Below are 16,213 nucleotides of genomic sequence, written 5' to 3'. Positions count from 1 at the left end.
GTGGTGGTGAAAAATGTGCATTATTCTGGGTACGAAGGAACATTAAACATTCCTGATTTAAACGATGAACGTAAAACACGACACACATTAAGAGGCACAATTTTTATTGTAGTAAAATATACTATACATTACCGACAAATATGATTTATGATATATCATCAACATCTATTGTACATATGTATAGAAATTATAATGAAAAATATTCCTGATTTTGTTTTGTATATTTTCTGGGAAAGATATTCCTCAACTTGTCATGTTCCTGGGAAGATCATGATGGTTACTTTGTTTGCTCTTGCTGTTGCTTCTGTGACCATCAAATACTATATAAACAGAGAGAATGTGGTCATGTGTTTGTTCCTTATGCATGGGGTCAGGGAGAGGAGGGGTGGGATGAGGAGGGGGGGACAAGGTGAGGGTCCCCCATTGAAATGGAGAAAATGGAAAATGAGAAAAGGAAAATAACGACGTCAGAAGAGAGTAAAAGAAGTGAGTTGAGTGTGGAAAGAGTGGAGAGAGAAGTGGAAAAGGCTTGGGATGACATCAAAGTGAGAGAAGGAAAGATAGAAAGTATGGAGCATTCAATGGGTTCATGTGGGATTTAAATTAACTATATATATATATATATATATATATATATATATATATATATATATATATATATATATATATATATATATATATATATATATATATATATGCAGCATCAACACACATGAGTCGGTAATAAAAGCACCCTATTCTGCAAGAACATGCAGACATAGTCTTTGTGATTGCACAAGTTGGATAGTAGCAGGCAGCTCACTCATGCTGGAGTGCTGTAAATGTCTACGATGGAAAAGTCTGTGACTTGGGAGGAGGAAAAACAAAAAAGAAATATATTATTTGGTTGGTTTTATGAAGGACAGTGAAGTTATTGTGGAATATCTATGATATCTAAACTAATAAAAGGGTGTGTGTGTCAGTGTGTGCGTCAGTGTTTCTCCTCCATAACTCCAAAACCATAAAACCTAACATCCTGAAGCTTTGCATGCATACCAAGAAAACTCCAAGGAAGGGCGAGAGTGAAAATTGGATGTTTGGATTAATTAAAACACTCCTTTTGAAGATAATCAACGGCCTTATTTAATTATATCCTTCATCAGGCAATCCTCGGCCACCTCGCTGTCTGGGATCTTAAGGTGTTTCCTGGGAAACCTTGCTGGGGTCTGAAGCCGCCATGTTTTTTGGCTTGGGATGTAAGCTCCATATTTGAAAGTAGCCGCCGTTCTGACTCCCCCCCCAAAAGTTTTGATTTGTCCAATTCGGACATTGCAATGGCGTTTCTGGGTGCAAAGTTGTGTCGAGGACAATTGGTCATCACTTGCAAAGCCAGGCGTTCCGTTGGATTGCTTGAGAGCTTAAGTCACTTACCGAGCTGTACAGTGCATTTCGTGTCCTGATCGTGATGTACAGTCGACACTCACTACAAGATAGAGGTTCATGTACAGCACACACGGACGTGGTACATATGGATAGATTTGGAGCTGTATGAACTCTCCGCGGGTGTGTGGACATGCCATCCCTATTACGGGTGTAGTGTGTGGACATGCCATCCCTATTACGGGTGTAGTGTGTGGACATGCCATCCCTATTACGGGTGTAGTGTGTGGACATGCCATCCCTATTACGGGTGTAGTGTGTGGACATGCCATCCCTATTACGGGTGTAGTGTGTGGACATGCCATCCCTATTACGGGTGTAGTGTGTGGACATGCCATCCCTATTACGGGTGTAGTGTGTGGACATGCCATCCCTATTACGGGTGTAGTGTGTGGACATGCCATCCCTATTACGGGTGTAGTGTGTGGACATGCCATCCCTATTACGGGTGTAGTGTGTGGACATGCCATCCCTATTACGGGTGTAGTGTGTGGACATGCCATCCCTATTACGGGTGTAGTGTGTGGACATGCCATCCCTATTACGGGTGTAGTGTGTGGACATGCCATCCCTATTACGGGTGTAGTGTGTGGACATGCCATCCCTATTACGGGTGTAGTGTGTGGACATGCCATCCCTATTACGGGTGTAGTGTGTGGACATGCCATCCCTATTACGGGTGTAGTGTGTGGACATGCCATCCCTATTACGGGTGTAGTGTGTGGACATGCCATCCCTATTACGGGTGTAGTGTGTGGACATGCCATCCCTATTACGGGTGTAGTGTGTGGACATGCCATCCCTATTACGGGTGTAGTGTGTGGACATGCCATCCCTATTACGGGTGTAGTGAGTGGACATGCCATCCCTATTACGGGTGTAGTGTGTGGACATGCCATCCCTATTACGGGTGTAGTGTGTGGACATGCCATCCCTATTACGGGTGTAGTGTGTGGACATGCCATCCCTATTACGGGTGTCGTGGTGGTAAAGTTTAATCCCGTATCTAATGGAGGTTCTATCAGGTTTTCCTTTGTCCTTGCGCTTGTTTCTAAAGCATTTGGTGAAAGGATTTGCTTTACAAAGGTTCAACGTTTCCCTTTGTGAGTTAATTTGATGACGCCCAATTTCTGAGCCGTTTGCCGCATTAACGTGTTCTCGAAGTTACAGAGACAATTTTTTTCCCCACCCTTTATACGGAGCTGTTTATAAAGATTAATGTTTGTGAACATCTCCCTGAAACATCAATAGAAATGCAATGTTGTTTTTCAGTGAAAGCAACTCAAGGTTTCTGGGTCGCTCACAGTAATCGGTAATCACACCGACTCCACCCTGCCGATTCCCGAAAAATTGCCGATATCGGCCAAGCACGTGTGTGTGTGTGTGTGTGTGTGTGTGTGTGTGTTTGTGTGTGTGTACGTGTACGTGTACGTGTGTGTGTTCGTGTGAGTGTGTGTGTGTGTGTGTGTGTGTGTGTGTGTGTGTGTGTGTGTGTGTGTGTGTGTGTGTGTGTGTGTGTGTGTGTGTTTGTGTGTGTGTACGTGTACGTGTACGTGTGTGTGTGTGTGTGTGTGTGTTCGTGTGAGTGTGTGTTCATGTGAGTGTGTGTGTGTGTGTGTACGTGTGAGTGGGTGTGTGTGTGTGTGTGTGTGTGTGTGTGTGTGTGTGTGTGTGTGTGTGTGTGTGTGTGTGTACGTGTACGTGTACGTGTGTGTGTTCGTGTGTGTGTGTACGTGTGTGTGTGTGTGTGTGTGTGAGTGTGAGTGTGTGTGTGTGTGTGTGTGTGTACGTGTACGTGTACGTGTGTGTGTGTGTGTGTGTGTATTCGTGTGTGTGTGTGTTTGTGTGTGTGTACGTGTACGTGTGTGTGTGTGTGTACTGTACGTGTGTGTGTGTGTGTGTGTATGTGTGTGTGTGTGTGTGTGTGTGCGTGTTCGTGTGAGTGTGTGTTCGTGTGTGTGTTTGTGTGTGTGTGTACGTGTGAGTGGGTGTGTGTGTGTGTGTGTGTGTGTGTGTGTGTGTGTGTGTGTGTGTGTGTGTGTGTGTGTGTGTGTGTGTGTGTGTGTGTGTGTTTGGTTATTAAGCATGACATATCATTCTCTTTACTAACCACACCTCCACCCCTCACCTATTCTATTTTTTTCATACTCCTCTCTCACCTCTCTCTCTTTCTCCTCCCCCCCCCCTCCTCGCATCCATCCCTCCCATAGTATAGCAACGTTTGGTGAGGCATAGCTCTCCCCAACTCCTACCCCCCTTCCTCGATCTTCGCCCCTTCCTAGCTTCCCCACCCTCCTGCCTCCTCTCTCTACTCTCTTCCTCTCTCTCCCTTCCCTCCCTCTCTCAACCACCCTCCTTAATACCCCCATCAGCAAAGCGACAGATTGTAATTGTACATATATATATATATATATAAGCAATTACCACCAGTCTCCTCGCTGAGAGGAATGCAAACGGTGGGGGGGGGGGTTTGGCCGAAGAGGGGGGAGAGAGAGAGAGAGGAGGAGCAGGGGAAGAGTGAATAGGTTTTGGGGAAAGGAGAGATGAGGGAGAGGGAGTGCGGAGGGGTGGGAGAGGGGAACGCCACCCGGAGACAAAACTCGCCAGACGCATCCGGAGCCAAGCCTTCCAGATACAAACACTGTTCGGACACCTTTGAACACAAACTCCTGTACGGACATAAACACCACCCGGATATGGACAGAGACAGAGACAGAAAGAGAGAGGATGGGAGAGTGTGAGGTGTGGGAGGAGGGTGCTGCACTGTATTGGGAGGGGGTAGAGCAAGTATGGGACAAAGAGAGAGTGTTGGGGGTAGGGGAATTAGCAGAGAGAATATGTTATGCTTTATGAACAACACACACACACACACACACACACACACACACACACACACACACACTCACACACACTCACACGTACACACACACACACACACACACGAACACACACACATACACGTACACGTACACGTATACACACACACACACACACACACACGAACACACACACATACACGTACACGTATACACACACACACACACACACACACACACACACGAACACACACACGAACACACACACGTACACGTACACGTACACACACACGCACACACACACACACACACTCACACGAGCACACACACGTACACGTACACACACACACTCACACACACACACACACAAACACACACACACAAACACACACACGTGAGGAAAGTGGAAAAAAACGTGAAAACATCGTTGCAGCCTGTTCCAAGTTAAAGCATGGTGGAGCAAGCCAAAAAACATGGCAGCTTCAGACCCCAGCGCGGTTACCCAGGATATGCGTTAAGACCCCATATAGAGCGAGGAGGCTGAGAATCGCTTGAGAAAGGATATAATTAAATAAGATTGTTAATATCTTCAAAAGGGGTGAACTAACACCCAATTTGGTAAACCCCTTTTGAAGATAATGAACCCAAGATTAACCCAAACATCCAATGTTCAGTCATGCAGTTCATTGGAGTTCTCTTGGTACTAGTACGTGCCTGTATGAGCGTGGCCGTACGTGTGTGGTCGTACGTGAAAAAAATACAAAAAAGAAACTTTCAAACCGCGAGCCCGAAACAACAACCACACAGGCCGTTCCTTCGCTCTCGCGTGCCCGTACGTGCATGGCCGTACGTGCGTGCCCATACGTGCATGGCCGTATGTGCAAACCAAAAATAATAATAATAATAATAATAATAATAATAATAATAATAATAACTTTCAAACAAACACACAGGCCGTTCCTTCGCTCTCGTAAACGACGACTGGATTGGGGCATTGTGTTTATCTATAAATGCACATAAGAAATCGAGAAATTATTACAATATATTAAGTCATCACTATCCGGAAGTAGTGCGTGCCCGTACGGAATGTTCACATGCATTCCACGAATTATCGCTTGCATTGAAGTAACAACTGCTGTGATACTTCCACACACAGAGAGTTAATTAAAATCCAAATTAAAATCAAGTTTACCTCCCTGTCTTTCCTTGCCATGACATTCGCTGCCATTGACCATTGCCACTCCTACGCCACGGTAACTAAATGGCGCCCTTTCCCCATCGGCCACGCCTACGCAGCAACGTGTCTTGTCATTGGTTTGGTAAATAAATGGCCATAACTTGGGAAACACTTGTCCGATTAATATCAAACCTTGAAAAGGCACATACTCAGGTCCCCAGCAATATACCTGGCAAGTTTAAATCAGATCGGACCAGTGGTTGTCGAGAAACAGTGGTCACAGACACACACACACACACACACACACACACACAGACACACACACAGACACACACACAGACACACACACAGACACACTCACAAACACACTCACAAACACACTCACAGACACACTCACAGACACACTCACAGACACACTCACAGACACACACACGCGCGCACACTCACACACACACACACACACACACACAGACACACTCACAAACACACACACAGACACACTCACAAACACACTCACAGACACACTCACAGACACACTCACAGACACACTCACAGACACACACACGCACACACACGCGCACACACACACACACACACACACACACACACACACACACACACACACACACACACACACACACATTGCTGGAATTATAGATAGATGTATGCAAAGTTTCAGGTTGCTAGTTTTCATGGTTTTGGAGTTATGGAGGAGACCCACTGACGCACACACTGACACACACACTGACACACACACACACTGACACACACACTGACACATACACTGACACATACACTGACACATACACTGACACACACACTGACACACACACTCACACACACACACACACACACACACCTCACTTTAATACAAGTGTGCAATATTGGAGGGCAACTTGGGTATGTACGTGAGATTTGTGGTTACCTTGGAAGTTGCTGATAGTAGATATGACGTAACGATCACTGTCAGAACCTACAGGGGCATCACAAAAGCATAACACAGTCCATGATATTATGCATATCAAATCTACTAAGTATACCTACATCATAATTAGTTCTAAATCTCAAAGCATAAGAACACCATTCTCGTCACAAAATCGTCTTTCAATGCAGTTTATGCAAAACGCATAATCTAAAAAGAACAATTTCAACCTTTGTCAGGAACAAAATGTCGAATGCATCCTAAATCGTGAAGTTATTTCATACACAATATGGTTGGAGCAAGTCTGGGTTGTATTCATCTCTCCATCCTTACTTTTGCCCTCACTGGTTTTGACATGACACGTTTCTATTTATCTAAAGTTCATCACTAATATTCCTTGAGACACAGGTCCATCTTGCTGTTTGCAGCAGACATCAACGTGGCGACCAAACCTCACGCCTTGTGACAACTTTTACGCACAATTCAATTTTTTTTGTCAACGTAAAGTGTATATCGTGCTCGCATGAAGCTGAAAAATGGTTTAAAACTGAACAAACTAGAAGTTAATCGTGTCGGAAACAAAAGGAGTAAGTGAGGGCAAAAGTATTGGGAAAATACATCACGGTTGTAAGTTGAACAAAAAATATCCGAGTTTCAAGAACTAAGAATTACGAGATCTGATTAGTCTGTAATCAACTTCACATCACTGCATGAGCAGATGCAGTAACTTCAGTGAATTTCAACGAATTTCTGTACAGACAGCCAGCCATGTCTCATCTGGATTTCATTTGATATCTCGAACGCTCATGCGACGTTTCAGAAATGTGGTCGCATGATTGGTTGTAAAATTTTGGGCTGGCGCTCCTGCCTCACACTTTACTCAGCTCGACTCTGTGGAAACCAAGACCTTCAAGATCATTGGAATCTCCCGCGACGTCGATGGGCTTATGAAGCCGAGTCGATGGGCCTATCACTTCGCCATTGCAGACAGGTCGGTGGTATCTCTGTCTTCTATCGCCTCCTTTCTTGTCAAACGACGTTTGCTCTTTCCGTGTTTTGTCCGCCCCCCCCCTTCTCCCAGGTTCCTGTAAAGCACACAAGTTCCACCATCCAGCGGCGCCAAGAGCGGAAGGGGGGCTGCAGAGCAACTTCCCTGGGGCCCAGACCTAATCGGGCCCCGTGATTATTCCTTCCATTTTTGTTTCATATAATAATTGTTTGTGACGATAAAACACAGGAGGCGCTTTATTTGATGTCGCCCCCAAGCCACTCAGGGTGATTCCCCAGCATGCTATTGCCATGGGGAGTAACAGCCTTCCGAGTTGAATAAACTACTGTGGGGACAATTTACATATCGATAATTCACTAATGCCATAAATGAACAGGAGTGCTGGCCACAGCCTATCCAGATGAAATGGGTTAAGAAACGAATGGCCACAGCCATGTCGGAAAAAGCGAATAACACCCAATTTCCCTTAAACACGGCACAGGTTTCTGACAACAAAAATATGAAAATCTCCATATAGGTTGTTAAAAAAAAAACAAAAAAAAGTTTTCTTGAAGGGGGTCCGGATGAAAGGGGCTCAACACCTCCACTTATTATTGCCCTGGAGCCCATTATAGCTTTTGGCAGCACTGCGGCACCACCAACACACTTCTGGTGAAACTACCTGAATGCCGGATCACTGCTCACCTCCACTCATTCGTTCCTCTCTTTCCCACCAAGCCCACCTCCTTCTAAATTCCAAGTTTTTTCCTTCTTGAGAGTTTTCTTCTGTATCCATCTCGTCCACTGCCTGCGTCCTCCCCTCAGCCCTGCTGTTGGTTTTCCCCCTCTCCTTCTGCTTTTCCTTTTATTTCGTTGCATCTTATTCCATTGCGTTCGCAGCTCTTCCACAATACTGGACTTTGTATACACAAAAGCATGAAATAAGCTCCAGAACTACAGCTATACTAATTATACTTACTAAGTTACTAGTGTGCACAAATTGTGAAAATGAAACAAGAAACGAAGTTTTGTAAAAAAACAAATAAAAATAAAAATAATAAAATAATTTAAAAAAAAAACAATAAATAGACAGCCATGTCTCCTTACTCGAACAGGACTCGAAGGCCTCGTTTGGATGTTCAATTTGCGCTCCACTCCAGTAGCTGTGAAGGATAAACGCAAGAAGGAAGGGGACACTGTTGTTTGAAAACAGGTACAAGTTGTCCATTCGAGGAATGTTTTCACTCGCTCATTAACAGTTACATCCAAAGAGTTAATAAGAGTATGCCACGTGTGTAGAACCCTGGTGAGCTTTTCAACAGCTGCTGTTGAATTATGCAAATTTCAATCCACGACACCAATGAATTTATGTGATTTGTGAAACAACTTTCTGTTTCTTGTGGTCCCCCTTCTTAGGTGTGTGGAAGGAAAGCTTCTCCTCCACTTTGAATACGAGTGAGAATTGTCATGGGAAATGTCTGTCCTTGAAATATATAGATGTATATATATACATCTATATATATGTAAATATATATGTAAATCTATATATATGTAAATGTATATTCTATATATATGTAAATATATAGAAATATATAGATGTATATATAGATGAAATATATATATATATATATATATATATATATATATATATATATATATATATATATATATATATATATATATATATATATATGGCGCCACAAGGAGCAGTGATGTAAGGGACACATCGGCCATTTTGGAGTTAATGCCAAATCACACTATTTTAACCCTTACTCTATCATCCGAGCCTATCATCATCATATCATTAAAAAATGTCGCTTACATCACTCCTCCTCACGGGGCCTCATATATATATATATATATATATATATATATATATATATATATATATATATATATATATATATATATATATATATATATATTGCAAGCATCACCATGAAAGATGGGGTATTGGTTTCTCAGATGGGAGATGGGTCACGTCGTTTGCGAGATCTACCATTTGTTGTTATAAGGAGCCAATGCTTAACCAATTTAAGGAACCAAAGTTGGATGAAACATGAGCAAGATGTTCACACATTATGCGAACGTTAGCATCACCAATATGTGGCTATGCGTTGTATCATCCGGAGGGATGTTAAGCCGGGTGTACTGTATGGTAGTATTTGTTGGTGGATGGTAAATAAGGTATGTCACCTTTCAAGAAGAGCATGCCATGTGTGCACATTCCCTGACCAAATCCATAATTTCCTAACCTAAAGGACCCTACAATGGAGTGGTGACATCTCCCAGGACCCTACAATGGAGTGGTGACATATTCAGGGTTAGTTATTGGCCAAAGGAACTGCTTTGTCAAAACTGATGCTGTGGAAAGAGAATATGGTCATGGATGTTAAGGGTAAGTGTTCAATGTGAGTGTTAGGCAACATATGTGTACTTACAATGATGTGGACTGCATGGAGGTAGTATTATCTGCAAGATGGTAGAACATGTGGGAGGGTAGGGGAAGAGGTAGAACAGAGAAAGAAAATAAAGAATAATGAGTTCATTACCAGCTGATATCATCACAGAAGCAGTTGTTCATTCTTTTCTGAATATCTGTATTTTCACTTCATCAAGGTTCTCATACTTTTGAAAATCCATCGAGCTCTCCATTATGATAAATCCTATTGTTGCAAAATGATCCTCAGAGGAACCTTGTTTTTGAAAGCGCATTAAATACCGATGTTGGCGTGGTGAAAATTCACACCATTGATTGTGTATCCGGTTCGTATTGGTGACCGGCACGCAAATACTTGCAACTGGCTCAACCGACTAAGCTTGTTTTGTAATTTTATTCAGGTTTAAATGCTGATCTTAGTGAGAAAGCAATCGCAAAATGTCATGTGTTCCATTGCTCAGGAAACTGCTTTGGTACTACTCTAATCCGTCAAAGAATGCAACATGGACCTGCTGTGGGGGACATATTGTTACGGACTCGAAGTCCGGCAATTACTGTGAGGGGAAGCACTCGGGTTCCTCCCGAAAGCCCGGCCCTGTAGGGCTATGTGCCGCGATAACTCCGTGGCCCAAAGGGTTGCTATGCAACCACAATCATCAATCAACTTCATCAACGTACTCCAACAGGGTTACCCGTCTAACACCATTTAGCTGAGGAGCTGACTTGATTAACTGAGGTCCGTGGTCTCAACACACACTCAGACTACTGGCGAGCGATACAGTGAGTGCACGCTGGCTAACGAGAGCAAATTGCATCGGGTAAAACTTCTCGTCTAACAATCATGCAGACTATGCTGGACCAATGGAGAAAAGGACGCTACGAGCAGGTTGAACTGAGCAAGTGACAGGCATTTATTTACAAGTAAGTATGACGAAAAAGCTTGTGTTGCAGTGAAGACAAGGGGTTTATTCACAGGGAGTACACGTGCAGCAGGGACATACAGTATTCCTGTGGTGTGGCAAAAGACATTCAATGATACAAATTAATGCAGTAACGAGACAAAGAGCAGAACTAACCCGAGCTATCTATCTTACACAGTCTTACTCAAGTTAACTTAACAGGCGCCATTAGAATCACTCTGTGGAAGGGTAGATAAGCATGAAAGATAAGAGAAGCTGAGGCATTGGACCCTCTCGCTTAACCGGCACTTTCGTGTGGGCACGTGCTCGTCCAAACTGCAGTGAAGGTAAGGGTGCAGGGTAATGAAGAGCAAAGTGGGGGGGGGTGGAGGAGAAGGGAGGAGGGAGGAGAAGACCAAACATTTTAAGAAACCTTTGGCTTTCTTTTTGGGTTTTTTTTTGAAGATTAGGGAAGTTGGGGGCAGAGTAAAGGAAGAGTTTGAAGAAAAAAATTGTGAAGGTGAGTGGGGAATATCTTCATTAATCAAAGTGGGATTGGAAATGTGGAAGGAAAGGAAGAAGGAAGAGGAAGAGTCTGTGGAGGATGTCTCATGGTTATGGGAGGGAAAGGTGAGAATTAAAAAAATTCTTGTTTTATTTTTCGTTTTTTAAATATTTTAAGACATGAAACAGAGGGTATAGTTGGGAGGAATTGAGGGAGTGATGGAGAGATATTGGATGGGTGGGGGGGGGGAATAATGGTAATAAGGAGAAGATACAACAAATAAATCGTACACACAGACGGGAAGAAGGGTAGGCCTCAGAGAAACCCGATATGAAAAGACGTCGAAAACTCAATAATTAGCGCAAGTTTTAACACAACACCGAACTAGAAACACACAGTAAACACAGAGATAACAAAATAACAGTAAAAACGGGACAAACACGACCGGAAAACTTATCTTTGAGAAAGTCAGCAGAGATCCTGAAGAAGAACCGCCACTGTCGCTCAAGAACCGGAACGGGAAGTATGCACAAAGATGAACTGATTCGATTATTGGGGCAAGAGATCAAAGGTCAGAAGTCCCGTCAGGTAAAAATTCTGTGACCGAGCTAACTTGTGAACCAGTGACGGGGATTTTGACCAAACTTGGTGTAAGTACTGTATATACACTCTTCTTCTTCTTCTTCTTCTTTCAGCTGCTCCCGTTAGGGGTCGCCACAGCGGATCATCCGTATGATCCGCATAGTGATTTGGCACATGTTTTACGCCGGATGCCCTTCCTGACACAACCTGGTCGCCTCTTACGACACAGGGATATGGTACACCTATTTTAACCGGGGCATACACCGGCCCAGTACACTGGTACTCACTTCGCCGACCTCGGAAGGATGACAGGCTGAGTCAACCCCCTGGTGTAATAATTCAGTGGCACAACGGGGCTTGAACTCGGGACCTTTTGGATCCCAAGCCGCTGTCCGAACCACCGCGCCAACACCAGGCTCTAAGTACTGTATATACACTCTCGGGGTATAATCATTGAGTTAACAGTACCACTTGAGTCTAGGATGTCGGAAGCTGGTGAAGTTAAAAGAGCGAAATATAAGTGGCTGATGACTAAGATGCACAAATAAGGATATGCTACCGACTTCTTTAATATGGAATTTGGAGTGAGGGGATTAGTTGGTCGGTCAGCCTATGCCCTTGTAAAATAAAATCTCAGCCTGACAAGTAGAGACAGAACGAAAGTTTTGAAGGAATGGTTGTCAGCTGCTGAAGAGGCGTCAGCTCGGCTCTAGTTTAAAAGAGAAAGACTCTGACTGGTCATCAGAAAAACACCTCTCTGAAACCAAGCTTCCTTGCCTTGATGAGAACATGGCTTGTTTTCGAACTGAATGGTTTTTGTTCACCTCCCCTCCCCTCCCCACCCCAACCCCCCCCTCCCCCCCAAAAAACAAGTGTAAGGAAGTTCAGGGCCGAAACACTTGGACGGGGGGATCTTCCTCTGAAGACTTCCTATTGGTTTATGCTCCAGTGGAGTTTTGACATCTTTCAGTATTATGATGTGAAGATGAACCGATTAGATTTCAGCATCAAGAGGTCAAAGGTCAGAGGTCATGTCAGGTAAAAATGTGATACTTGAGATCAGCTGAAGGGATTTAAAACAAACTTGGTGCAAGTATTATAATGTGGGTGGAGGCATATCGGTCGACGTTGCGACATCGAAGAGTGCGGTTCTACTTATTCGTTTATTATGTCTATATTACATTACCATCATCATCATTTTTTTTAACAGGAAGTAGATTTGTACATACACATCCATTCATTCACTTGTGTGCCACACTTGGCTATGGGGTTGCATCATTGCTGGGAGCATGGTGCCTCTGATGCGGTAGCCCCTGTAGGTGAGAGCAGGAATTTGGAATTTGGCCAGAGTGCCGAAGTTAAATCACCTCCTCTTCTTCTAAAGATATCGTGGGATCTTTGACGTCCACCAGCAATCAAAGCAAATTGACATCCCCAGCTTATTAGTCCCATTCAAAGTCACCAATCTGACAGTTTATTGTCTGGTTAAGAATCAAATCCAAATGAGAGAGCTCATAGGTAAGTGCATTAACTCTGCTCTCGTCTATTGGACATTCACTCTGTAGTCTACTCTTTGTAAAGCAATCCCTTATTTTCCTCTTAAAATAATAGTCAATGATCAACATCTGTTCATTGATGCATCACCCCCCAATCAATTTCTAGTTCCTATAAAATTTTAGACGTTACTTGTTGCATCGCACCTTTTCGTGAACCATATCGACAGCAACATACAAGGGCAAAAATACCCATGGCAAGGACTCCAACCACAATAGGGAGAATAATAGGCAACAATGTCATCATGGGTTCTTCAGCAGATTCTTTCAGACATTTCCAGCCTGTAGACGTGGCAGAATCTGAAACAAAAGAAAGATTTGGGGACAGTTTATCGATTAACGCTGAATTTTGGCTGAAGTCGTCATCAAGTTGAGGTTCATTACCTCCGCCACCTAAGGTCAACGGGATTGAACACCAGCAAAAGTATGTTTGTCTGTGAGCAGGATATTTCAAAAAGTTTGGGATGGATTCGGACAAAACTTGGTGGAGATGTTGGATGTGTGACAAGGATGAATTGATTTGATCTTCGTGAAGATCCGTATCCGGATACTATGAATTTTTTATTTTATTTCTAAAGTGAGTCTTCACCATTGAGAGATGGGGCCAAAAACTATATGCAGCATTTTAGCTAAAAAGTTGTTGACGACTTATGGCAAAAACTTGGTAGATGAGATGGTTAGGTGACGAGAACAAACGGATTTGATTTTGTTTAAGTTCCGGATTCAGATCCAACCTATCAGTGGCATACAAAATGTAAACTATTCAGCCTGGCGGAGGTATGTTCTCCACGGAGTGCTGTTCTCGTATTTTTGATACAATAAGCTATTATTTATTATACACCATTAATGATAGACATCAAGTCAACTCAACATAGCTACAAAGTACCATGAACGAATCTGCTATAAAGAAAAACAGCAAATTTAAACATTTTTCAGTCAATTGAATTCAGCTGGCTTACTTCATCTGGTGCTGCACCTCATTTGAGACTGTCATGAAGTGCACTTGGCCATGCTGCTCACCTCAACTATGACCTTTGATGTGAACCATCCAAGTGGATATTCTATGACATGTAAGACGCAATTTTTTTTAAGTTGGTTATGCCTGGCCATGATTCTGGATGGATTGGGCTCACTGGTGGTGTACCGGGTGGTAGCAAAAATGTAGTTGGGCTTGTTTGTGGTGGGCAAATGCAAGAATTCGCACATGTTACGTATGGGACATTCAGAAAGTTTAACCCCCTGAAAAGCAATGAAGATAGTCATTGATTTCATTGATTTTTAATCTAATGTTGGGCATCTGCAAGGAGAATACCTGCAAGAACTTACATCTCATTAGTCCTTGGGATGATTATGTGATGAAAGAAAACATGGTGCGTTACGTGTGGGACCACAAGAAACTCGATTTTTCAAAGAAAATGTTCAAGTGCAATGTTCTCTGAAGGTATTTTATCATTCACCAAAATTTTCAGTGTGGAGAAAGTTGAAACACTTGCATAACTCATCACAGATTCTCTTACAGAAAAAAAACATACACAGTAGTCAAGAGAGATGAATTAGTGTTAACAAAGGACGCGTTACGTACGGGACAAAATTCTCCATCGACTTTACATGCGATATATATATATATATATATATATATATATATATATATATATATATATATATATATATATATATATATATATATATATATATATATATATATATATATATACATTGTTGGTGTAAATTGACTTTCATAACACAATTAACAGGCTTGAGCATATTTTAACACAAAGATACAACATTTATCGATTAGAAACTCAGCAATTCATGCAGTGGGATATGAAACAAAGTGATCATCTGATTATTAAGTATCAAAAATGCAAAAATGATTTTAAATTATAATCATATTAACCATGGTTTACAAGTACTTCTGAAGAGAATGAAAGGCGCAACTTTATTGCGGACATACACCAAAATTTCGACATATGATGATTAAACCCGGACAGGACACGGAGGACAGATCTGTTTTCGTATGTGGACAAGGAATGAAAATAAACAAAATAATTTGCATAGAGTAATTTGTTGGTAATCATTTTGTTTTTAATGCTCATATAGATTGTTGTTTTAATTTGTCTCAGGACCTCAGGGCTTTTGTACATTCAATGGAAGTAATTACATGGAGATGTCAACATTTATCAACGAGACTGAAAATATCAAATCTGGCAACGTAGTTATAATATGGACGACTTCCACTTGCACAAGGGAATAGAAGAAGGTATTAATTTTTTGTAAAAGGGAAATACATATTCCAGTATGTTACAAAGAAAAAACAAAAACTAAGAGGTGCCTGAATTAATGATAAACTAAAACTCATATCTTCTTTAAAAGGAGGTTACAGCCCCTCGTTTCAATTAGAATGATCCCATATTGTTTAGTTTGCCTTAAACTGGGTCATGTGTGGAAGACTGGTCTCATGAGAATACATGAATGCCCAAAATATCTACTGGCCAAAGTAGTGGTCAAATTTTTGCGAATGTAGTGTAAGAATTAAGTCTGTGATGCAGGTATACACCTTCCAACAGACTTTGCAAGTAATGTCCCAGATGTAACATTTATTAATTACTTGTGAACTAATTATCTTCTTATATTTTAAGCAAAAAATACAGGATATATGTCCAATACATGATGGATTAGAACTTCTGAAAATGGCATTACATTTTTTTGGAGCTTTTAGTGTAATCTTAAAAACATCCATGGAAATTGTTGCATATGGGACATCAGGTCAGGTATGGGAGCATGTGCCAGGAGCAGCGTGTCGCTGCGTCCACTTTCCACCGGTCCTCCAGGGGCCTCCATCTGGTCATCCCCCAGGCAGATGCCTGGCCCATCCCCATCTCCTTGAGATGCTGATCAACCTGCTGAAACCA

General features: G+C 42.3%; 1 protein-coding gene across 2 annotated transcripts in view; it reads right to left on the bottom strand.

The window, feature by feature from the left end:
- Positions 1 to 702: 702 nt before the first annotated feature.
- The window catches only part of LOC147019373 (uncharacterized), a 54,489-nt gene continuing 38,978 nt past the window's right edge, over positions 703 to 16,213 (bottom strand). The window contains exons 4-8 of one of the 2 annotated variants that reach the window (XM_085900063.1): positions 13,449 to 13,601; positions 9,764 to 9,794; positions 8,430 to 8,485; positions 6,338 to 6,385; positions 703 to 846 (exon numbers count right to left, since the gene is read on the bottom strand). In XM_085900063.1, coding sequence (XP_085756189.1) covers positions 803 to 846; positions 6,338 to 6,385; positions 8,430 to 8,485; positions 9,764 to 9,794; positions 13,449 to 13,601 — 332 coding nt within the window. In that variant the 3' untranslated portion in view covers positions 703 to 802. The remainder of the gene's footprint in view (positions 847 to 6,337; positions 6,386 to 8,429; positions 8,486 to 9,763; positions 9,795 to 13,448; positions 13,602 to 16,213) is intronic. The other variant, XM_085900064.1, reaches the window with a different exon arrangement.

This window comes from Eptatretus burgeri, chromosome 10 (genome assembly GCF_056783735.1).
Source record: "Eptatretus burgeri isolate ZD-2024b chromosome 10, Ebu_testis_v1, whole genome shotgun sequence".
Taxonomy (NCBI): Eukaryota; Metazoa; Chordata; class Myxini; order Myxiniformes; family Myxinidae; genus Eptatretus; species Eptatretus burgeri.
This window is presented reverse-complemented; position numbering and strand designations above follow the sequence as displayed.